This window comes from Cydia splendana, chromosome 25 (assembly GCF_910591565.1).
Source record: "Cydia splendana chromosome 25, ilCydSple1.2, whole genome shotgun sequence".
Classification (NCBI taxonomy): Eukaryota; Metazoa; Arthropoda; class Insecta; order Lepidoptera; family Tortricidae; genus Cydia; species Cydia splendana.
This window is the reverse complement of record NC_085984.1, coordinates 6,742,018-6,766,021: the sequence shown is the minus strand read 5'-3', so window position 1 is coordinate 6,766,021 and position 24,004 is coordinate 6,742,018. Positions and strand designations below refer to the sequence as shown.

At 37.5% G+C, this 24,004-nt stretch overlaps 6 protein-coding genes across 10 annotated transcripts; 3 read left to right on the top strand and 3 right to left on the bottom strand.

Moving 5' to 3' along the window:
* Positions 1-1,663: 1,663 nt before the first annotated feature.
* LOC134802658 (uncharacterized) lies at positions 1,664-5,722 on the bottom strand. Its single transcript, XM_063775294.1, has 5 exons — positions 5,609-5,722; positions 4,538-4,873; positions 3,775-4,003; positions 3,062-3,096; positions 1,664-1,957 (listed from the first exon to the last, which is right to left on the bottom strand). Exons 1-5 carry the CDS (start codon positions 5,657-5,659, stop codon positions 1,712-1,714), a joined length of 897 nt encoding a protein of 298 aa, XP_063631364.1. The 5' UTR covers positions 5,660-5,722; the 3' UTR covers positions 1,664-1,711.
* LOC134802832 (chorion class CB protein M5H4-like) lies at positions 3,339-4,119 on the top strand. Its single transcript, XM_063775563.1, has 2 exons — positions 3,339-3,494; positions 3,708-4,119. The coding sequence occupies exons 1-2, from the start codon at positions 3,447-3,449 to the stop codon at positions 4,032-4,034; spliced, it is 375 nt and encodes a 124-aa protein (XP_063631633.1). The 5' UTR covers positions 3,339-3,446; the 3' UTR covers positions 4,035-4,119.
* Positions 5,723-5,920: 198 nt separating the features above from the next.
* On the top strand, positions 5,921-20,481 carry LOC134802820 (chorion class CB protein M5H4-like). Of its 3 annotated transcripts, none has more exons than XM_063775546.1 (2): positions 5,921-6,023; positions 6,564-7,001. In XM_063775546.1, exons 1-2 carry the CDS (start codon positions 5,973-5,975, stop codon positions 6,990-6,992), a joined length of 480 nt encoding a protein of 159 aa, XP_063631616.1. In that variant the 5' UTR covers positions 5,921-5,972; the 3' UTR covers positions 6,993-7,001. The 3 variants fall into 3 exon arrangements, with proteins under 3 accessions (XP_063631616.1, XP_063631615.1, XP_063631614.1); XM_063775545.1 differs by lacking the exon at positions 6,564-7,001 and adding an exon at positions 20,038-20,481 and having other exon boundaries at positions 5,964-6,023; XM_063775544.1 differs by lacking the exons at positions 5,921-6,023; positions 6,564-7,001 and adding exons at positions 19,324-19,391; positions 20,038-20,481.
* LOC134802952 (chorion class CB protein M5H4-like) lies at positions 8,441-9,785 on the bottom strand. The gene is made up of 2 exons (XM_063775686.1): positions 9,724-9,785; positions 8,441-8,873 (listed from the first exon to the last, which is right to left on the bottom strand). The coding sequence occupies exons 1-2, from the start codon at positions 9,772-9,774 to the stop codon at positions 8,445-8,447; spliced, it is 480 nt and encodes a 159-aa protein (XP_063631756.1). The 5' UTR covers positions 9,775-9,785; the 3' UTR covers positions 8,441-8,444.
* On the top strand, positions 10,006-13,021 carry LOC134802888 (chorion class A protein Ld12-like). The gene is made up of 2 exons (XM_063775612.1): positions 10,006-10,140; positions 12,643-13,021. The coding sequence occupies exons 1-2, from the start codon at positions 10,090-10,092 to the stop codon at positions 12,979-12,981; spliced, it is 390 nt and encodes a 129-aa protein (XP_063631682.1). The 5' UTR covers positions 10,006-10,089; the 3' UTR covers positions 12,982-13,021.
* On the bottom strand, positions 18,054-23,865 carry LOC134802831 (chorion class high-cysteine HCA protein 12-like). Of its 3 annotated transcripts, none has more exons than XM_063775560.1 (2): positions 23,688-23,789; positions 18,054-18,416 (listed from the first exon to the last, which is right to left on the bottom strand). In XM_063775560.1, exons 1-2 carry the CDS (start codon positions 23,736-23,738, stop codon positions 18,075-18,077), a joined length of 393 nt encoding a protein of 130 aa, XP_063631630.1. In that variant the 5' UTR covers positions 23,739-23,789; the 3' UTR covers positions 18,054-18,074. The 3 variants fall into 3 exon arrangements, with proteins under 3 accessions (XP_063631630.1, XP_063631631.1, XP_063631632.1); XM_063775561.1 differs by lacking the exon at positions 23,688-23,789 and adding an exon at positions 18,972-19,203; XM_063775562.1 differs by lacking the exon at positions 18,054-18,416 and adding an exon at positions 22,664-22,950 and having other exon boundaries at positions 23,688-23,865.
* Positions 23,866-24,004: the final 139 nt, after the last annotated feature.

Here is a 24,004-nt window from a genome sequence, read left to right as displayed (position 1 = left end):
AATGGGACAATCTGTCAAATTATCCACATCTTATCCAACGACCATGTTATGCAAATTGTCTTCTATCATCTACCGCTGTCAAATGTGGATAACTCCATATATCGTCTGCAACCATAGTATGGATGATAAAACCGACGATAACGGCCGTTTTATCCACACCTATTGCGTGATAACTACCTTGTCGTACAACCTTGCTAAGCCCGCAGGTGATTTTAAACTTAAAACAATACGATTGTATATCTCATAATAATATAGTTACATTATATGAGAATCATTTAAATTAGCTTCGTTGCCTATTTTTCAATAATTTAATTTTTAAGTTCAAATGATTTTGTATAACGACACTATATATGATTTTCAAGGAGCCCGCAGAACAGGTACAGTGTGGATATGGGAATAAATAACCGGCCAAGTGCGACTCGCGCACTCGCGCACGAAGGGTTCCAGCCTATTACTTACGCAAAAAACAGCAAAAAAATACACGTTTGTTGTATAGGATACTTAAATATTTATTTTATTCTGTTTTTAGTATTTGTTGCTATAATAGCAACAGAAATACATCATCTGTGAAGTTCATGAGATACAGCCTGGTGACAGACAGACGAACAGACGGAAAGACGGACAGTGGAGTCTTAGTAATAGGGTCTTTACCCTTTGGGTACGGAACCCTAAAAATAAACTGCTTACACTTCTTATTGACTTAATAATACTTGTGTTGTGTATATTAGACTAGACGGAGATATACATTTTTTTTATCCTTTAGCCATATTTTGCGCTGCGAACATTACTCAGCAACTTTTACTATGGGGACCAACCCCAAAATCATGGAATAAAATACTTGTTTCATATATGTATTGTGGCTGATCAAATCTCGATGTTATGTCTAATGGAAAATGCAAAAATACCTAGTTGACATCTGTCATCCCCTTCTTTATAGCCGAACAAAAATAGTTTTTACGGGAATTCTCGTGGTAGGTACAGGCCCCAATTTCACCAGGGCTACAATTGTCAGCGACATATGTCGAGCGACAATTGTCAAGCGACAGGTGACATATTACAATTTTATAAAATATTTTGTATAGAAATACTTACAAACATGACAGGCATTTTGCTACAATTGTATGTATTACAATTATGTTGTGAAACAAGAATATTTTTTTCTAGTCGACATATTTGTAGAATTGTCGGTGAATCTTGACAGGAAATGAGTTATATGTCGGAATTTCGTGACAATTGTCGTGTTTCTTGTGACAATTGTCATAAACTTAGCAAGAGAAATATCTGTTTTTTTCCGATATAATAAGTTTTTTTTAATAATACAATGATGGTGGCAAACAGGAATACGGTCCGCCCGATGGTAAGCTATAACCGTAGCCCATGGATGCCTGTGACGTCAGCAACAGTGATGTTTTACAATTGTCGCACCTGTCACCGTGGTGAAATTGGAGCCAGGCCGTACCGCAAAATGTAACGTAGGTATGTGTTCTAATTCAAAAGTAGGTAAATAATCGTTTAGGTATCGTCAGTGAACGTGTTTATAAACAAAAATGTCACATCTGTATATACTGGTAACTGCGGAATTGCTTTTATTATCTAACCTGACTTAGCAATATTTTTTTGCATAGGTAATTATTTTTGTGGTCAACAAAAATGAGAACCAAACTTCAATAAAACGTATTTTAATGCATATTCTTATTATTCAACAATCAAATTAATTGCATCCGCATCCGCACTGACCGCAGATGGACACGGAGCCGCAGGCGGGCACGCATCCACCGAAGTCCACGGAGCCGAGCACGGGCACGGAGCCGGTGACGCAGGTCTGGCCGCACGCGTCGATGTTGCCGGACACGCCCACCTGTCCGGTGCCGGTGCCGCCGTACGAGCCGCAGCTCTGTGAGCTCAGGCCGGACGAGTATGAGTACTGGTTACAACCGCATGTCTGGCTCAGAACGGCCTGTAAAAATCAAACACAAAACATGTTAGTAGTTATTTAGAGGTATTTAGGTACGTAAGGCGCTCGGTGCAAAACAGCGTGCGTCATAACAGTTTAGGTCAGGATTTGTTGTAGATACAGTTGCCATCAGATATATCGGAGCTGCCAAGGTGCTCAAAAATATCTGAACACGTACTCCAACGCCTTGACAATAGAGGCGTGTTCAGATATTTGTGAGCACCTTGAGCGCACCGATATATGTATCCGATGGCGAATGTACAAACATCGCTTGTAACTCGAGAACTAATGAAACTATTTAAAGGGAAACCTATCTTTAGTAGATACATATTTGTTATTCCCTTTCCTTTGCTTCTTGTTGATACCTAGCTGACAAGATACTCAAAATAAAATTATTTAGCGTTTATTAGCGTTTATTACGTAGCGTAATTTTAAAAATTGTTTCATCGACTTGTAATTTTTAGCTAGATACCACACACACAGCATAACACCATATGAGCAAAGAGAGTTATATTTTTAAGTAAACAGAAAAAAACCTTAAAAGTGCGAGTCAGTTTCGCCCACCGAAAGTTCCGTACTTTTTAATATTTTATGTTATAGCGGCAACAGATACATCATCTGTGAAAAATTCAACAGCTAATATGCCTAATAGTGACAGACACAGACTGACAGTGTAATCTTAGTAATAGGGTCCCGTTTTTACCCTTTTGGTACGGAACCCTAAAAACATCCTAATTAATTTTCACGCTAATTGATACATCAAGTTACAGCCTCCTGGTACAAAACATTGGTTATCGAATTAATAGTGACGATCGTTTGTTTTTTTTAGCATTAGAAAGAAGGTAAGCGATCTTGACATGCCTTTTAATTGAAAACCGCTTTTGAAAAATCATTAAGTATGACTTATGAAAGCAGAAGAATATAAATGATTGCACTAGATTCATAATTGTTACATATTGGCCGTGACTTTTTTTAAGCCGTGTTTTTCAATTAAAAGACACATCATGATTGTTTACCTCTTTCTAATGCTAAAAAACGAACTATAGTTAATATTTCCTTTGTTAATTACGAAACCATCATTATAAATGAAATAGGAATGTTTCTTACCTGAATCAGGAGAGCTTGAACACAGAAGACGAGGACTGCAAAGCGAGACATTTTGTAAATATTCTTTGGGCAAAGACACCAGAATGATTGGAAGAATCTTATTTTTCACTTTTATAGTAGCAGTTATAAGGACATTTAGAAATAGGTCTGTGATATGCAATGCGCTTCCAGTGTCTTTCAAAATACATAATTGATTTTACATATCGTTTGCGCCACTTTACGTTCGTCTAAATATGCAATCATTGACATACTCATAAGTTATAATTAAATATAGGTATATTGGTTTCCCTTATCATGAAGCAAGCGTTGTAGAAGGGTGTATAAAATACGGTGACGGAGGCTGATAATTCATTCTCTGTTGGAAAACCAGTGGAATATATCAAAAATGGCATTCAAAGCTGTTGTCCTGTGCGCATTTGCTGTCTTGGTTCAGGTAACTATTTATTTACATTTACGAGTATAAATCAGAAAATAAGTTAAGTGCACAGAAAATAAGTACTGAAATATTTTTCAGTTTGAATAAAATAAACAAATACCTACATTTTATTGTTTGTCGCGTCTTCCTTTGATATCGCAGTCAATTCAATAAGTAGGTAGCTGTAGTAAAAGTAGCTTTCTAATAACAATGATTATTTTTGTATTTTAGAGCATCGCTGCTCAGAGGAGCTGCGGTTGCAGCTGCCAGTCCATCGAGGTGTCAAACAATGGCGGACCCCTGTCCGTGACTAGCCTCGGTCCCATCGCGCCGTCCGGCATCGCCGTCGCCACGGACCTGGGCCTGTCCGGGAACTTGGACCTGTCCGGTACGCTGCCGTACCTGAGCGCGGTGGCGTTCGAGGGCCAGTTCGACACCAGCGGTACGGCGCCGGTATCGTATGGCTGCGGGGACAGCGTCGCCATCACGCAGCAGATCGGTGGCTCCAGCAGCGGTTCCAGCTCTGGCTACTATGGCTGTGGTTGTGGTGGACGTTAATTACGAATCCACTTTTGTACTTAAACTAAACTTTTGTATAAAAAATAAAATAATTTTGTATAAAAAATGTGTGTTTATGATTAAAAGTAGCCATCATAAAATGTATCGCCAAGATGACCTGTAGCTCGATAGTTTATGTGAGTGAGTCACGTAAATATTTGTTGTAAAATTGTAAGTATCTTACTTCCTGCTATTTTATCATATACCTATCTAATTTTCTATATAAAATGCCAAACAAAAGATTCTATAGGTATAAAATTATACACGGGTGTTTTTTTAACTCCGTTAACTTCCGGGTATGGCTAAGTACTCGTACATTTAAGGAAACTGCATATAGTTATTATTTTTTGTATTTACTATGCAAGTGCGAAAAAATAGGAAATTTTCAGGAGGGAGATATTAGCTTTCCCTCGTGGTACCTACCGTTAGGATGACTGAGAAGAGGTTCTAAAAATAAACATTTTAATGTCAATTAATTTTATTGTGATAAATATTAGACCTTAAGCTTTGCACCCGCATCCGCACTGTCCGGAGATGGACACGGAGCCGGACGCAGCCACCTTGCCACCGAAGTCGACGGAGCCGAGCACGGGCACGGAGCCGACGACGACGGTCTGGCCGCTCGCGCCGATGTCGCCGGACACGCCGACCTGGCCGGTGCCCGCGCCGCCGTACGACGCGGATGCGTAGCCGGGTGAGCTCACACTGATGCTAGGTGCACTGTAGCTGATGCTGGCACTGGGTGCGCTTAGGCTTATTTTCTCGATGCCGCCGAGCTCGATGAGGCCGGGCGATCCATAAGAGATTTGACTACAACCACACTGTTGGCTGAAAACCGCCTGTAATTGAAAAAGATAAATTACATACTAATAATTGCTAAGAGCGCTCCGTATGTCGTACTTTGTCTGATTATGTACTGTGTGGGCACCGCAGGCGCCGAATCGAAAGAGTGCGTGAATCGCGCCCCAACCTAGACCTACCACTCGGGTCGGTCTAGGTCGGGACGCGTCGGTGTCTAGAGGATTTCTGCAATTTACTTTTTTTTTTCAAATATTAGTAGGATAGCTCTACTGGCTTCTGCCCGCGATTTCTTCTGCGCAAAATGACGATTTCTGTGAAAAAGAACATCTTATGTCATGTCTCCATAACATCTAAATCGGTTCAACGATATAAACGTGAAGAGGTAACAGACAAACAGAGATGCCAAATTATTTTCGCATTTATATAATAGCAGTGATAATTTTAACTCAACTGCCCTGTCAACAATATAAAACGAATTACTACCTATTTACAAAAATGGCACGCAGCGTAAAATAGTTATCTGTTAAAAAAAATAGAATCCAGACAGACAGATGGGCTAGTGTAGCTACCAAGTGGATGGCAGAAGAAGGGCGCGGACGCGGCAGGCCCAGACGGAGGTGGCGGGACGACTTAATAGACACCTTTCTCAATAACTGGCCAGAGCAGGCGCTATGCCGGGAGTCGTAGAAGACAAGGGGAGAGGCCTTTGCCCAGCAGTGGGACACCAAAATAAACTAGAAAAAAAAAGTGTGTTAATAGATGAATTAGTTTACCTGTATCAGACAAGCCTGGGCAAAGAGGGCGAAGATGGCGAAGCGAGACATTTTGTGATGTGTTACTTTTCCTTGTCAAAAGAAATGTAATGTTTTAACCAACATTTCTATTACTTTTATACTAAGCATTTCACATAACATGAGGAAATTAGGTCAGTGATAACAAGTCCTTACAGTCTCAGTCCTGATATTCTTACAGTGAAAGGTGATATGCACGTGACAAAATGAAATTACTTAATAACTTTTTACAAAAATATGGCGAATGAGTGCATGTCTTTAGTGAAGCAATAGATAACAGGGTTTAAATAAAACTAGGTGGCAGTATTCCAAAGTCATAGTTACTTACATACAAGTATCATTAAAAATGGCATTCAAGGCTGTGGTCTTCTGCGTGTTTGCAGTTTTGGTTCAGCAGGTATTATAAATTCAATTTCACAGCATTAAAGATGATTCACCCTACAACGGTCCGGGTCCGGGCCGAGGCGCCCGACACTTCAGTTTTCTATAGAAAGCATCAAATGATCACCCGTCCCGGACCGTTCTAGCGTGAGTCATCTTTTAGTATTCCAATATATGTGAAGTGAGGTCAGGCAGTTGGCTAGTTTTTTCTACTCATCATTTGAAGAAAAACAGTTACTTATGTGTAAAGGAAAAAAATAGTTCAGTACACTGTATTCAAGCTAATTCTGCTCAGGCTTTGCAGTTACAAGCGTGGAAGTGCTTCTATTAACTTCAAGTCATTTTTACATGAGTTTGATGTTTTTAGTGGTCTTGCCAAGTTAGTGCATAGTTAGCTTGGTTTAGCTCTAGTTAATTAGATAAACTACCCGAGATTTCCAACCATACGTATTTTAGTAGATTATAATACTTTTAATTGAGGAATGGGTTACGATATGAACGTTATTAAGTTATTTAAACAGTCATACCTTTTACTAAAGAAAATATTCCATTTCAGTCTCTAGCTGGGCCGTATTACCTACCAAAATCATCAAACTGCGGCTGTAGCTCTGATAAAGTGATTGTCAAAGAAATCGAAGAAATATCATACAAACCCATCAAAAGCTACTCTAGCAATTGCGTATCTATTGATATCCCGAACAATGGAGGGGCCCTGGCTATTACCAGCATCGGCCCCGTTACTCCCTCCGGCATCGCCGTCGCCACGGACCTGGGCCTGGCTGGAGACTTGGTACTCTCCGGCGAGCTGCCGTACCTGAGCGCGGTGGCGTTCGAGGGCAAGTTCGACACCAGTGGCGCCGTGCCGGTGGCGTACGGCTGTGGGGACTGCGTCGCCATCACGCAGGAGCTCGGCAACCCGAGCGGCGTCAACGCCAACATCAACTCGGGCTCGTCCAAGATCATCAGCTGCGGTTGCGGTTACTAAATAAACATTTGTATAAAATGTGTTAATAAATTTATATTTATAATTGAATTTCTTGTCAATATTTGTTCCCTGGAACATATGTAAGGCACAATGTCAGCCAACCAGCCAACCAACTGAGGGGCTACCGCGAAAACCGAAATTCGCAAATTGCGGGGATCTTACTCTTTTACTCCAATGAAGGCGTAATTAGAGTGACAGAGAAAAATGCCCGCAATTGACGATTTTCGGTATTGGCGGTAGCCCTACTGGTCTGCTAAGTGTGTTGCTGTTTGTACAGTCGATGTCAAAGATATGTTTACACACATTTGCATCTTTGCATCTTTGACGCTGACTGTACCTACACTTTACACAGTAGATAATAAGGAAATATGTCGAGTGCTACTGGCTCGCAAAGAAACTGTCATAAAGTTTGGTGAAAATTATGTGTTGGTACATATTAAATAACACTGTAATTTTTTTGAGTAAATAAATAAATAAATTGCTGCAGTTTCCACATCACTAACTATGCTCAAGTAGTCGCGTGATCTGCGCACTGGTGCAATGGAGTATTTATTTAGTTATTAATGTATTATATTCTAAGATATAAGAATACTAACGTAGATAATAAGTTGGAGAGCTATTTATTATGTTACTAACCACATGGTTAGGTTAGGTTAGGTGCCTACATAGGTATTATGAATCTTTGTTATTTGAAATAAATGATTATTGATTGAATAATCGGATTAAATTTTTTCGGAGATGAGATAATGGTTACCTATTACAACCATAATATTATCCTTCTTAATTTGAAATTACCTATATTAGTTGCATACCGTGCAAAATAATTAGGTATATGGTTATTTTGCTGTATCTGTCTACCGGGTCTGATGACAAAGCGTCTCATAAAGTAGAACTGCTATTAAATGGAATGAAAATTAGTTAGGTAGGTAAGTAGGCTGTTATTGTACATTTACAAACAAGTTTACGTTGGTAATGGTAATATGATATCTACGTACAACTGACATTCTTTAAATAAATGCAAAATGGAGAGAATTAATTATACGAGTAAACCTAGATAATTATTTACTCAAAAACATTACAGTGTTATATTTTAATATGTAGGTAGCTACATATAATTTTCACCAAACTTTATGACAGTTTCTTGGCGAACCTGTAGTACTCGCACTCGACATACTTCCTTATTATCTGTTTAAGGCTCGTTTAAGGTGTAGGTACAGTCAACGTTAAGATGTGTTTACATTTTTCACCTTATTACAACGGAGAAAGGTGCAAAAGTGTGTAAACATATCTTTGTCATCGACTGTACAAACAGCAACACACTTAGCTGATCAGTTGGTTGGTCGGTTGGCTGACATTGTGCCTAACATAGTGCTTAATGTTCCAGGGAACAAATAATGACAAGAAATTCAATTATAAATATAAATTTATTAACACATTCTACACAAATGTTTTTTAGTAACCGCAACCGCAGCTGATGATCTTGGACGAGCCCGAGTTGATGTTGGCGTTGACCCCGCTCGGGTTGCCGAGCTCCTGCGTGATGGCGACGCAGTCCCCACAGCCGTACGACACCGGCACGGCGCCGCTGGTGTCGAACTTGCCCTCGAACGCCACCGCGCTCAGGTACGGCAGCTCGCCGGAGAGTACCAAGTCTCCAGCCAGGCCCAGGTCCGTGGCGACGGCGATGCCGGAAGGTGCGATGGAGCCGATACTGGTAATAGCGAGGGCCCCTCCATTGTTCGGGATATCAATAGATACGCAGTTGCTTGAGTAGGTTTTGATGGGTTTGTATGATATTTCTTCAATTTCTTTGAGAATCACTTTATCAGAGCTGCAGCCACAGTTTGATGATTTTGGTTGGTAATACGGCCCAGCTAGAGACTGAAATGGAATATTTTCTTTAGTAATTAGCATGACTGTTTCAATAACTTAATAACTTTCATATCGTAACCCATTCCTTAATTAAAAAGTAATTAAATCTACTAAGCGCCACTTGCACAATCCCACTTACCCGGGGTTAACCGGTTATACTTTTAAACCAGTGTCAAATTGTACCGTTAACCATGGTAACTCCATGTAGTCCATGTTTAACCGGTTAACCCCGGGTCAGTGAATCGTGCAAGTGGCGCTAAGATACGTAATGTTGGAAATCTCGGGTAGTTTCTCTAATTAACTAGAGTCAAACCAAGCTAACTATGCACTAACTTGGCAAGACCTCTAAAAACATCAAACTTATGTAAAAATGAAATGAAGTTAATAGAAAAAAATAAAGGTAAATAAAGGTAAATAATTGAATAAATTTCGCGTCAGACCCGTCTATAAATGTGAGTTAATAAGTTAATAGAAGCACTTCCACGCTTGTAACTGCAAAGCCTGAGCAGAATTAGCTTAATACACTGTACTGAAACTATTTTTTTGTCCTTTACACATAAGTAACCGTTTTACTTGAAATGATAAGTAGAAAAAACTAGCCAACTGCCTGAAGTCATTTTACTTAGATTGTTGTGACTTATTTTAAGTGAAATGAACTGTAATTGCATGCATGCAACTGTGCTTACTTATAGCAAATAAATTTGATTGATTGATTGATTGAAATACTAATGGTTCATACTATAACGGTCCGGGACGGGTGATCATTTGATGCTTTCTGTAGAAAACTGAGGTGTCGGACGCCTCGGGCCCGGGCCGTTTTAGGGTGATCCTTAATGCTGTGAAATAGAATTTATAATACCTGCTGAACCAAAACTGCAAACACGCAGAAGACCACAGCCTTGAATGCCATTTTTAATGATGCTTGTATGTAAGTAACTATGACTTTGGAATACTGCCTGCCTACCTAGTTTTATTTAAACCTTATTATCTATTGCTTCACTAAAGACATGCACTCATTCGCCATATTTTTGTAAAAAGTTATTAAGTAATTTCATTTTGTCACGTTCATATCACCTTTCACTGTAAGAACAGGACTGAGACTGTAAGGACTTGTTATCACTGACCTAATTTCCTCATGTTATGTGAAATGGTTAGTATAAAAGTAATAGAAATGTTGGTTAAAACATTACATTTCTTTTGACAAGGAAAAGTAACACATCACAAAATGTCTCGCTTCGCCATCTTCGCCCTGTGTGTCCAGGCTTGTCTGATACAGGTAAAAACTCAATAACTCATCTACAAATACACTAAAATTTACTTGTAACTTTTAACAGATAACTATTTTGCGTGCCATTATCGTAAATAGGTAGTAATCGGTAATTTCATTTCATTTTCTTGGCAGCGCAGTAGATTTAAAATAATCCCTTATGTATTACATAAATGCGAAAGTCACTTGATTTGTCTGTCTGTCTGTCTCTTACCTCTTCACGTTTAAATCGCTGAATCGATTTAGATGTTATGGAATGTATGTATGTATATAATGTATGTAAATACTTTATTGCACATAAGATAGGTTAAATTACAATGAAACAATATTATTATATAAAGGTGAACTTATCCCTATAAGGGAGCTCTTCCAGTCAACCTTTGAGCAATTGAGAGTAAATTAGGACAAACATGATAGACAAGACAAAACAAGAATGTCTCCATAATATCTAAATGTCACCCAAGTAGCATTGCAAGCTGTATATAAGCTGTATTAAAGTTTATTTGTATACTATAAGCTGTACAGTTAGGCTGTACAAAGGCTGTATAAGCGCTTATACTGCCCTTATAAGTAAAAAAAGGGCCCAAATTATACAGCCTTTGGCGTTATTAGAGCTGTAGAGTAGCTGTATAAGCAATACATAAGCTGCATAATAGCTGCATTACAGCTATATTTCGGTGTAACAGGAAACCTTAACACTACACAATCTCTTATAAGTACGATATAAGAATATAAGTTTTAAATGAGTTATAAGAAAGAATTACAAGAGAATAATAATCATTTAAGAAACGAAAATGTCTTAATCTTGTTCATTCGTAAATATTCGGAATATAGTAATGGCGACAATAAAGTGTTATAGTGGATGGTAAAAGTAAAAGTAAATATTATACAGGACCTGAATGGAATATTACATTATTGGTAAGTGCGGATTATTATTTATTGTGAACCTGTGTATCTTTTCCGGCAAAATATTTACGCGCCTGCAAAATAACAAAGAGAAACCATAAGGAAAATATCAAAAATCGGTAAAGTTACTGTTTGTTTTTAAGGTTAGAGTATCAAAAATATTTATAAATATTAATTCTAAGACTAAACAATTTATTTTAGCTGGTAATCATAACACGGCGTTAGTCTGCTAAATATTTGCAAGTATCTCTTTAATTATATTTACAAATACGTTTTTTTATTATTGTAAAATGGCGACAATTTTTAAACAGCCTACAGGATAGTTGGAGAGCATTATAATCTTAGTAGCTGTGCTGTGTAATAAATGGAGTGTCTTTTACAGCTTTTGTAATTAAAACAGCTTTATAATAGAATATTTGTATTCGTTTGGCTGTATTTCGGTTCTCCGTACATAAGTTATAATTCTCTTTAGAGATCCGTATAACAAATAAAAAACCTGTACTGTAACTGTCATATATTCCTTTAGTTATATAATACACTTATTTTCAGAAATCATTACACTACTATACTTATACGAGTGTAAAATTACGCCAAAAGATTGTTATAAGCGACTCTATTAGTAATACAGAAAAAAGCTGTACTATAGCTGCCATTTATTCATTTGGTTTTATAATACCCTTACAGACAGAAGTTATACAACTACTATTCTTATAGGAGAGTAAGATTACGCCATAAGAAATAGCTTTAAAACGGGGTTGACAGATACATTTGTACAGCTACAAGTGCCAAGTGATACTACAATACAGCCTGTATACAGCTTTTACGATAAAATTAGCTTGTAGTTTCACAACACTTAATGTTTTAAAACGGAGTTGACAGATACTTTTGTACAGCTAAAAGTGCCAAGTGTTACTACAATACAGCCTGTATACAGCTTTTACGATAGAATCAGCTTGTAGTCTCTCACAACACTTTTAGTTTTATAGTAGATTTTTTATATTCTGATAAAGCACCCCATGCTTCCGCAGAATCCTTTATAATGATTTTATACAGCTTGAGCTGTATAATGTCTGTAAAGTACCTTTTATACAGCTTAAATCTTTTCTGACACTCTTATACGTCCCTTAAATCACTCTAAGTTCTTAATTGGCTGCTATATTGATGTTGCCGACACTTCCATGCTACTTGGGCATGTTGACATAAGATTTTTTTTTCACGAAAATCGTAATTCCGCGCAGATGAAATCCCAGGCAGAAGCCAGTAGCATTATTCTACTGATATTAAAAAAAAAAATAGGTAAAGCGTGACATGAGCGTGACCAGTAATATCATTTTCAAGAGGGCGCTGTTATTCTCATGTATAGGGTGACAGTTCAGTAAGTCATACTATGAAAAAATAAGTTCTAGTGAAATTCCGCAACATGGCGCGTGATCAATGATCATATATTCCTGGTCAGGCTTTAAATTGCGGAAATCCTCTAGCTAGGGTCGGGTCGGTCTAGGTGGCGGCACGATTCGCGTGCTCTTTCGTATCAGGCAAAGCCTGACATTTGCAGCGCACTTAGCAATGAACAGTACGTAATAATAGCATTTTTTCCATTTACAGGCGGTCTTCAGCCAACAGTGTGGTTGTAATCAAATCTCTTATGGATCGCCCGGCCTCATCGAGCTCGGCGGCATCGAGAAAATAAGCCTAAGCGCACCCAGTGCCAGCATCAGCTACAGTGCACCTAGCATCAGTGTGAGCTCACCCGGCTACGCATCCGCGTCGTACGGCGGCGCGGGCACCGGCCAGGTCGGCGTGTCCGGCGATATCGGCGCGAGCGGCCAGACCGTCGTCGTCGGCTCCGTGCCCGTGCTCGGCTCCGTCGACTTCGGTGGCAAGGTGGCTGCATCCGGCTCCGTGTCTATCTCCGGACAGTGCGGATGCGGGTGCAAAGCTTAAGGTTTAATATTTATCACAATAAAATTAATTAACATTAAAATGTTTATTTTTAGAACCTCTTCTCAGTCATTCTAACGTATGTTAAGTCACTCGCGCGACATGTTCCCCATTTTCAAACATTGTTAATCATTATTATTAGATTTAATTTTAATTAGTTTAATGTTAGTACAACTCAGTTTAAATTGGACGAAGGCTTATACACATTTTATGGAACCTATGAATAACTCGTTCTCATATTTTCTCGTCTACAGGAGTCATCGCAAAGTTAAGGTAATCTAAAGCTAATTTTTGCGCTGCACCTCCGCTGCACCCTTACAGACGGATTATATATTTTCATTTTTTAATACTTGAGACCCAAATAAGAAAAACGGGGTATATATCTCCCTCCTGTTTTAAAATTCGCCGGTCGTTGCGTATTTCCTATTTTTCGCACTTGCATCGTAAATACAAAAAAAAAAAAAATTGTATTAACGATGATGATGATGATGATATTGAGATTCCTTAAATGTACTTAGCCATAGGTACCCCGAAGTTAATTGAGTTTATAAAAATACCCGTGTAAAATTTTATATAAGTATGTAGAATCTTTTGTTTCGCATTTTAGAAAATCAGATAGGTAGGTACCTATATGTTAAAATAGTAGGAAGTAAGATACCTACTTAGAACTTTACATTAATAACTAAATTAATACTCCATTGCAACAGTGCGCATACTTGAGCATAGTTAGTGATGTGCAAACTGCAGCAATGCCGTATAAAAGGACAATCAATCCTATCCGCTATCATGGCCAGGATGCTGTTGCGGCTATCCCGCACCCTCCGCACCAGGGATGCGCATTTCTTTTTAATTGTTGCATTAAAACAGTCAACTCTCGTCTCCGCAAACATTCCTGATGCGGGGCAGTCGCATCAGCACCCTGAACGCATTATTATATTGTACGCGTAGGGTTTTTCGAGTGTAGTTTACCCACAGGCTGCTCGTGTAAAAAGATGTGCAACAAGCTTTAAAAAGCGTTTTTTTAACTTCGTTGGAGCAACGAGCAAACCTGCGGGCTAACATTGGCTCTCACTGACAGCGCCCTACGCTCCGTCTCTAGATCACTATCGTCTTTAAGACTTCGACCTATTTTGCTAGTACCAAAAAAATCTGATGAGTCTGGAAATAAATCGTGGAGATTAGTCATCGATTATAGAAAGGTCAACGACACAATACAGAATGATAAATTTCCTTTGCCTAATATAAATGAAATTTTAGACTCGTTATCGGGAGCTATTTATTATACACATTTAGATCTTAGCCAATCATACTATCAAGTAAAATTAGCTCCGGAAAGCCGAAAACTAACTGCTTTTACGACTAGCACTGGGCAATAGCAAATGAAACACCTCCCTCGAGGGATGAGAGTCCAGGGCCCAGTTTTATAAAGTTACAAGTTACAGGTTACAAGAGTACAGGCTACAGGCACCTGTAATGCACTGTGAACGGCTACAGGTGTTTTATAAATACACATAGATAATTACAGTTGTAAAGAACCACGGTCAATCTCGATTACATGTGAAATCTACAGGTGTGAAGGACATCACTATTTAAAAAAAAACGTCTGTCATAGATACTCTGTGCTCTACTAAATGCTGTGTAAGCTGTGTTATTGTTTGCTGTAAAATATTAATTATTGGAAAAATGCCCAGAAATTCAGGAAAAATCGAGTGGTTGAGAGCGGTGTTCGATGCCAAGGATATACTTTTCGGGCCGTTTTCAGATTCAGATTAAGTTAGATTTCATGAAATATTTACCTAATAAGTAAATAAATACTGTTTCACATTACATTATAAAATGTATCGCTTCGGTAGCGGCTCAAAGATAAGTACGCTGTGTATCGAAAATTATGAATAGTACACTTTACCATAATGTGAATGCACTATACTTAAATAAAGAGACGAATGCTAATAAATCAACGACAAATATCGGCACCAATCCTTTTCCGTTTCCTAGTAGATAAAATAAAACGATATCATCAATAAAATCAATATCAAACATATTCACTTTATTTCCTATTTACTATATACTTCAGATACATTAACAAAAACTGATGAGGTCAGTGCATGGAAAAATATGCATGCCCTGGCAAAATCGTTGGCGTTGGTGCCTAACAATAAAGAGTAAAGTTTAAAATCGCTCAGAAAACGAATAATTTTAATTAAAAATTAAGAATTACAGGACTCAAGACGTATGTCAGTTTTTGTTACAAGTGTACCAATCTACACTTGTAATTTACAATATTTTTATAAAACGCTTGTTCGATTATGAGTTTAAAACTATTAAACTCCCATATTTTCGTCTATGGTTGAGCTACAGGCACTTGTACCTGTAACCTGTAAAATTGTAACACAGTACTTTTATAAAACGCAAATTGTAAAAAACGGAGCAAGTGTTGCCAGTAAACGCCTGTAAACTTGTAACTTGTAACTTTATAAAACTGGGCCCTGACGTTGCCACAGTCATAACACGTGAAAACGCACTAGGTGAAATTTTCATCCCTGCACTTATTTTTTGGCCAGCCTGTAGAATTGTAGAATTTTTCTGTGTTTTTTGTAGAATTTCCAATTTAGCAAGAACCCTAAATGGCGTGTGGCGACTGTATAATAATCCGGTACTTTGTTTTCTTTGGTGAGGCATAGATTTTCGCTTTTGGCATAAGCTACATTTTAGTCTCAGCTAGCTTCTGAAAATAAATTTTTCATCGAATATTTTAAAACGAATAGGTACCTATAGTTCGTTTTTTTAGCATTAGAAATAAGGTAAACAATCTTGATGTGTCTTTTAATTGAAAAACACATTTTAAAAATAAGTTACGGCAAATATGTAACAGTTATGAATCTAATACGATCATTTATATTCTTCTGCTTTCATAAGTAATAGTTATTGATTTTTAAATAGCGTTTTTCACTTAAAAGACATGTCAAGATCGCTTACCTTCTTTCAAGTTCTTTCTAATTGTAAAAAAACGAACTATAATGTTGATAATAGTTACCATATTACATTGGTACTATTTAACCCCAAAATACGATAACGTTTCAGGCGTTGGTTTACGATCTTGATTTAATATTGTTTAACTAAAAGACGTGCTCGTGCACAGCGGGTAGGGATAAACGGGTTACCTACTACTTGTTTTTCTGCTGTGATACCTACAATATCAGATCTACTTATTTTTTTCGAATATGAACAATTACGACAAAAAAATGGAAGTACTATCTTGATTGAGACGTTATTGTAAATTTCCAGAGAAATACCCTTGATTTGCTACAAACAGATAGAATATAGGACCAAGATTATTATTTGAATAAAATACAGTGAAACCTGGATAAGTGAGACTTCAAGGGACGAGCAGATTTGTCTCACTTAAAGAGGTATTCCACTTACCCAGGCTCTCAGTTAGCCAGGTACAAATAAATTTCTGTCTCATTTACAGAGGGTTCCATTAATAGAGGTGAGAATAGAGTATATTTCAGTTATAGAGGTGGTTAATAAGGTATTTAGTAATTGTCTTTAAAAATAAATAAGGTAAAATAATCCTTGTCCCTAAATATTTTTTAAGTCTGTTTAAATATTTCTTTGAATTTATTTTGAATGATTCTCCAAAGGATAGATATATTAAAATAAAATAAAATTTGATACGGACTTCATTGCGTCTTAGAAATGTATTAAATGAAAATTTGTTTATTCGTGTTACTTATCAAGATTTCAGCTTTCGTTTCGATAGTCTTAACTACATAAAGTAACTAAATCAAACTTGAAGTCGTTTACACACAATTAAGCAAATGCGGAATTTATGGATAGACTAAGAGTTAGTAAGAATATGGAAATTGATCAATAAAGTCCAAGTTAGAGAGGTCATAGATTGACCTTATCTCAGATATAGAGGTCAATTCCTATAAAATTCTAAAAAACAATTAGGAAAATGTAAATTTATAAATATAGTCTCAGTAAAAGAGGTAAAATACACTCTCTGTCTCAATTATAGAGGTAAACGTGACTATAAAATCACAACAACTAATCCCAGTTATAGAGGTTCGTTTTATCTCACTAACAGAGGTAATTCAGTGCTAAAGTGTCGGGACCGCACCATGAGTCCCAGCTATAGAGGTTTCTCACTTATCCAGGTCCCACTTAACCAGGTTTCACTGTATATAAATAACAAAATTGACGTATAAAAATTTGTTATGTGATAAAAATTTTCTCGTTTGTAGTGATTATGATTACCCGCTTTAGGCTGGGGGTAGGATAAAATATGGAGTCTTTTGTTTTTGAGATCCGTTTATAAAAACAAATAAAAAACAAAAACTTTGAAGCCGGTGAACCGTTAGCTTACCGGTTTCAGGCTTCCGTCCCCTAGTTTAGTTTTATTTACTTTAACTGAGAAACATATTCATATTCATATTCATATTTATTATTAATAATGTACACATACATTACACGTCAAATATACAAACGGTGAAATAATAACCAAAGAGTATAATAATATATAATAAATAAATAATAATGTGTACAATAAAATTAATTATTGTACGTACACAAATTACCTATGTAATAAAATTACTCATGAAAATTATTCTATTTTACTGTGTTCTACAATATTTCATTAAAAAAGACAACAGTTTAGTATAATGTCGGTCATGTCCATCAAAGAGTACTCCTAACCAAAGGTAGAGTCACAAAATGACATAATTATTTTCCATCGTATTTTCCCAGAAACGTACGAACGTGGCTTGCTATTTCAGTCAGTCTCGATACAAAATGTACTGAGGTTGACTGAAGTAGCATGATAAATACAAACGTTTCCGAGACAATACGATGGAAAACAATTATGCACTACATCTGTACCAATAAATATCTTCTAGCCACCCAGAGGCTTATAAAAAGGTCTCCTGTTCCATCCAAATTTGAATATTTATTTTTACAAATGTAAAGTGCATTTATCTTGGCAAGTTTTGATGTCTATGCTACTACAGTATATACAAAAGTTTAGGTGAGGATAATTCTAAGAATAAACAAATATTTCACTGATCTTAATTTTATTCTAATAAAAAATCTACTTAAGCTTTGCACCCGCATCCGCACTGTCCGGAAATAGACACGGAACCGGACGCCGGCACTTTACCGCTGAACTCGACGGAGCCGAGCACGGGCACGGAGCCGACGACGACGGTCTGGCCGCTCGCGCCGATGTCGCCGGACACGCCAACCTGCCCGGTGCCCGCGCCGCCGTACGACGCGCTGTAGCTTTGCGAGTAGCTAGGTGTGCTCACACTGATGCTAGGTGCACTGTAGCTAACGCTGGCACTGCTGGGTGCACTCAAGCTTATTTTCTCTAGATCGATGAGGCCAGGGGATCCGTAAGAGATTTGATTACATCCACACTGTTGGCTCAGAGCCATCTGTAACAGAAAAAAATATATTATTACCTATTACTGTTTGTTTCAATTTGTTTCAAAATTATTCGTAGGCTTAGAGAAAATGTGATCAACCATTTTATTTCAAAGAAAATGTATCCTTGTACCAAAAGTCCTGGCACTCCTGGCGTACTTGTACAGGTAGGTATAAATTCAAGAGTTTTGAACTCATATAAATATAAAAGGAAGTTTAAAAAACGCAAAAAATTTGCCTGGATGTTAGTTAGTTATCCTGGGCATTTTCCGCAAGTCGACAACCATTGTGCCTATTTTGCGTGAAAACGAGGTAGCACTACTCTAGCCACCTCAGCTCCTACATGAAACCTAGCAGTGTCTTCATGGAGGAGCTGGGGATTGCCTGGATGTTATGAGGCTATATGTACCTTCATTGATCATCACCCTTAAAACTGCTTTTACCTATTCCTTTCTCTAAGCTGCTATGAAAGTAAAAGATATCACTATAAGATAAGTCACGCAAACCAAATTCTTGTCTAAAAATTTACAAGTTAGTATTTTATGTAAGAATTTTTGAGTTGTTACCTGAACGAGGAAAGCCTGGGCGAGGGCGAGGATGGCAAAGCGAGACATGGTGTAATATGTTACTTTTCCTTGTTAAAAGAAATGTAATGATTTTACCAACATATGAACCGTATTTATACAAACCATTTCGTACCACATTATGAAATTAGGTTAGTGATAAAAACTATGTTGCTTTTCCTTTACAGTGAAAGGTGATAAAACATGTGATACTGATAAAACATAATTAGCTAATAACTTTTCACAAAAATATAGCGTTCGCATGTATATATCTAGTTGAGTAATAGATAACAAGGGTTAAATAAAACCAGGCGGCAGAATCCCTAAGTGACAGTACCTATACTAACTGTAAGAATAATAACTAACATTAAAATGGCGTTCAAGGTTGTACTTTTCTGTGCGTTTGCAGTTTTGGTTCAGCAGGTATGGTGAATTCTATCTTGAATATCTTGATGGTCAAAGAGACCTGGTATTTAAAAAAAAAATGAAAAGCGTATCTCTTAGTTTATTTTACACTTCCTGACAATTAGCCAGTGGTCGGAAACCGGTATTTGCTCCATACAAAAATACCGGTATTAGTACGTTCTTTTTCGTTCTTTGGTTTATTATTTCATTTTTAATGTGACGATTTAATAATACAAAGTTCTTACATAAGTACATGTGTCAGTCCTACGTAAAGAGAAAGAGCGTAAAGTAATTCAAAATATTCGGCTATTTCGGGATTATAAAAAATACCGGTTTCGAGCCCTGCAATTAGCATAAAGGATGACTCACACGCGACCGGGCCAGGGCCGGAACTCTTTTTCTATGGAAAGCACCATCTGATCACCGATCACCCGTCATAGAAAATGACATGTCGGATGCCACGGCCCGGGCCCAGCCCAGTCTAGCGTGAGTCATCCTTAAAAAGTGCCTTTTATTTGTGATTTAGAAATTGAGGAAAATCGAATAACACTGCTTACATTCCTTTCATGAATGATTAGGTACTTACCTGAAATATGGAAGTAAAATTTTTGACTTCGTAGTTTTCACTTCGTTTTATGATTTGACAATATTTTTTTGTTCACAGTCCTTCGCCGGGCCCTATTACCTCCCAAAATCCTCAAGCTGCGGCTGCAGCTCTGGCAAAGTGGTTGTAAAAGAAATCGAAAAAATTGAAGAGATATCTTACAAACCGATTGCTATTGCACCGAAAAGCTATTCGAGCAACTGCGTGTCCATTGAAATCCCTAACAATGGAGGGTCTTTGGCTATTTCTAGCATCGGGCCGATCGCACCCTCAGGCATCGCCGTCGCCACCGAGCTTGGTCTGGCGGGAGACCTGGTGCTCTCCGGCGAGCTGCCGTACCTGAGCGCGGTGGCGTTCGAGGGCAAGTTCGACACTAACGGCGCCGTGCCGGTGGCGTACGGCTGTGGAGACTGTGTCGCCATCACTGAACAGATCGGAGGCAATGTTGGCTCTGGTTCCTACAGTCTCTCCGCTCTTGGTGGATGTGGATGCAAATATTAAAAAAAAGTTAGCGTATAGAGGTTTATTACTATGACAATAGTAAATTTTGTAGTCACAGTAAATTTACTGCCATCCAACACAGGATTAAAACTAAAATGAAAATGGATAAATGATGTTTTATTTTTATTTTTCATTATTTTTAGAACGCCATATGACTTTGACCCATGTTCTTTCACTGATATTGTTAAAATTGATGATATGTATCAAATGGTGTCGCCATTTACACTAGTACAGGCCATTTATTCGAGCATACATATACATACATACACATACATTACACACATACATTACACACATACATTACACACATACATTACACACATACATACATTTTTCTTGATTTTCTTACGTACGTTTTTTTCTTAGACTTTACTTATATTAAGTACCGTAAAATGGGGTGAGTAGGGATTGCGAGGAGAGCCGGGTTATGAATGAGGAGAGACGGGATGACAGGGGGGTGAGATGGTTTTTAAAGGAAACTGCTTACTAAATAATGTATTCCTATTACAAATGGAGCTATAGTAAAATTCATAATAAAAAAAATCGATTCAACAACGTTTCAAAATGACCTTTTGTATGAAATCCCATCTCACCCCGACTACGAGGGACTACGGGGTGAGGAGGGATTTTGTGTTTGTCGTTAAAGTTATGAAATGGAACTACCTAAAATCATGAACAATCGAATTTGCGGGCCGAAGCTAGTAAACTATATTGCAATATAGTATTTACTGTTTATCATTAATTGCAGTAATTCTACATTTTGATGACTCAATGTCGGTGTAAAGTCACATATTACGTGTTTCTGGGTCATCGACGTCACAATGTTTACTGTGGTAAGCACGTTTTAATGTAGACGCCTGTCTTTTATTTCTCTCTGTACTAAAGGTGGTTAACTGGTCTTAGGGAATGCAAATCGGTTATTTTTTGTATGGAAATAACCGCGGTTTCGGTTAATAACCGATAATTTCCATACAAAAAATAACCGAAAATAACCGATTTGCATTCCCTAACTGGTCTTTTGTCAAGGTTTCAAGTTTTTGATAGCGAATAGTTTTTTACAAACATAGGTTTTTGATAGTTAAGGTAGTGATGAGGTAGTAAAAAATGGTTAAAGAAATATTCGGGGTAACCTCTTAACCCTTAAACAGGCCTGACGCATTTTTTACTTTTGTTTACTGATTCGGGTAGGTAATAGCTTAAAAAGAAAAGTAATTTCTTGATTTTTTTTTTATTACCCCTTATTCAATAAAAAAAAACCCGGTGGTTTTTATATGCCCACTGCTCGTGACCAATGGTGCTACGTGGTCCTTATATGGCCACTGCCTTGTTAGCCATACAGAGTAATTTTAAGGGCAAGTCATGTGCACATCACATTTACACTTGCGTCACAAATTGCACTAACTGCCAGCACTTTCTTGGCTCGCATGGATGTCGTGGCTCGTAAGATTGACCGTTGAATACATATTTAATTTAAAAACCAAAGGAAAATATATTACTTTTGTACTATGAGGGTTCATTCATAGTAATGAATCTTACCCTTAAATGTCATGTAAACTCCCTGCAGGGCAGATGCCACTTATAAACCACTCGTACGTGCCCCAGACGGGCAGAGGTTTCATACGAACCACAAACTTTTAGATCGAATATTTTATCAGAAAACAATAACTAAGGTAAGTTATGACTTACTACACATACATTATCGAATAATCTACCATAAAAATACAAAACAAAATACTTACAGTACTTTTTTTGGGCGTAGTCAACTTATACAGCGGGAGGAACGTACAAAAACTGCCATTTGTTGTCGATTTGAACTTGACAACTAAATTTTCAAAGAAATTTGTTTTGACACCTGTCATTTTTTTACGTTCTGACATCACCCACTTAATAGACTTTACGCCAATGACATTTTGCGGTCGTTGTATTTACTCAGCTCGCCAAAAAAAAAAAACATTTGCTATGTGGTACTTATAGATACACAACCTGTTTAAGGGTTAAAATATTGGGATTAAGGGACGCAAAGATATGAGTACTAGTGTGTCGATTAATATACACATATATTATGTAATAAACACGAGGACCTAGTCTAATAAAGAATTTTAAAATTCACGTTCTAGTCACTTGACTATTTGGCTTCTCAAGGAACAATTATCACAAACAAACATTTAAGAAGTAATGCGCCGTTTAATAAAAAAGAGAATTACATCATAACAGCATCCTGATTTAATTGCATCCGCATCCGCACTGTCCGCAGATGGACACGGAGCCGCAGGCGCCCACGCATCCACCGAAGTCAACGGAGCCGAGCACGGGCACGGAGCCGACGACGCAGGTCTGGCCGCACGCGTCGATGTTGCCGGACACGCCCACCTGTCCGGTGCCGGTGCCGCCGTACGAGCCGCAGCTCTGTGAGCTCAGTCCGGACGAACCGTATGAGTATTGGTTACAACCGCATGTCTGGCTCAGAACCATCTGTGGAAACAACAAATAAAAATATGTAGATATGTCAATGAATCCTATGGAAATAATCTACGGTTCGGATTTTACCCAACGAGCGAGAGAACCATCCAGTACAAAAAAAATACATTAAAATGCATAGATACAAAATACCTATCTTTATTTTTCGATAACAAAGTGTCATCGAACATAGCAAAACAGGTTACATTAAGGCCCCGTAGGTTCAGGTTCTCTAACTGAGCGTAAACATGAGATATCATGTTTTTGCATTTTATTTTATTGTTTTAACAAAAAAAGTAATCGATGAGATCGATTTTAAGCTTCTGTGCAAAAATTGTTCAAATTTTTAGACTGCGTTTTAGAACTATGTTCGTGATTTTTTCTATCGAGTGTAAGTCATAAAAATCAGGTTCCGAAGCAAAGAAAAGATTGCTAATTAATTTTTTGTAGGTAACCGTATTGTGACCTAAAAAAGCCCTTGGATTTTTCAAAAAACACTGCTCTCTGAACCTACGAGTACGGCACTTTAAATACAGTTTCAGAGCTCTAATAAATGATGTTATAACAGCAATTTAAACAAATGCATGGTATCATTATAGAAAACCTCTTTTCTTTTTCGAAATACAAAACATGAAACGTAGTATAGTTCTACGTAAGGCTTTACGTTTATTTCAATGCTCTAAGTGCCTAAAAGTATATAGTAACCTCATATAAATTAAAACTATTTATTTATATAATAACCAAATTTTTACCTGAAGTAGGCAAGCCTGGACGAAGATAGCGAGGACTACGAAGCGAGACATTTTACAAGGAGCACTAATATTCTTTAAATAAAGATATTAGAATGAACACCCTACAGATAGAAAATTCTTTTATACTGCCAATAAGTACGAAATGTAGAAATAGGTCAGCGATAAAGCTGAAATAGCTCTGTTTTCTTGCAAAATAGGTACTTAATTGGTTCTTAGTTTCATAACATCGTTACCTAAATATGTGAGATAAAAAACAATTAGTAACACACTTAATAGTTTTTAAGCAATAAAAAATAGCACACTATATAATACGAGGA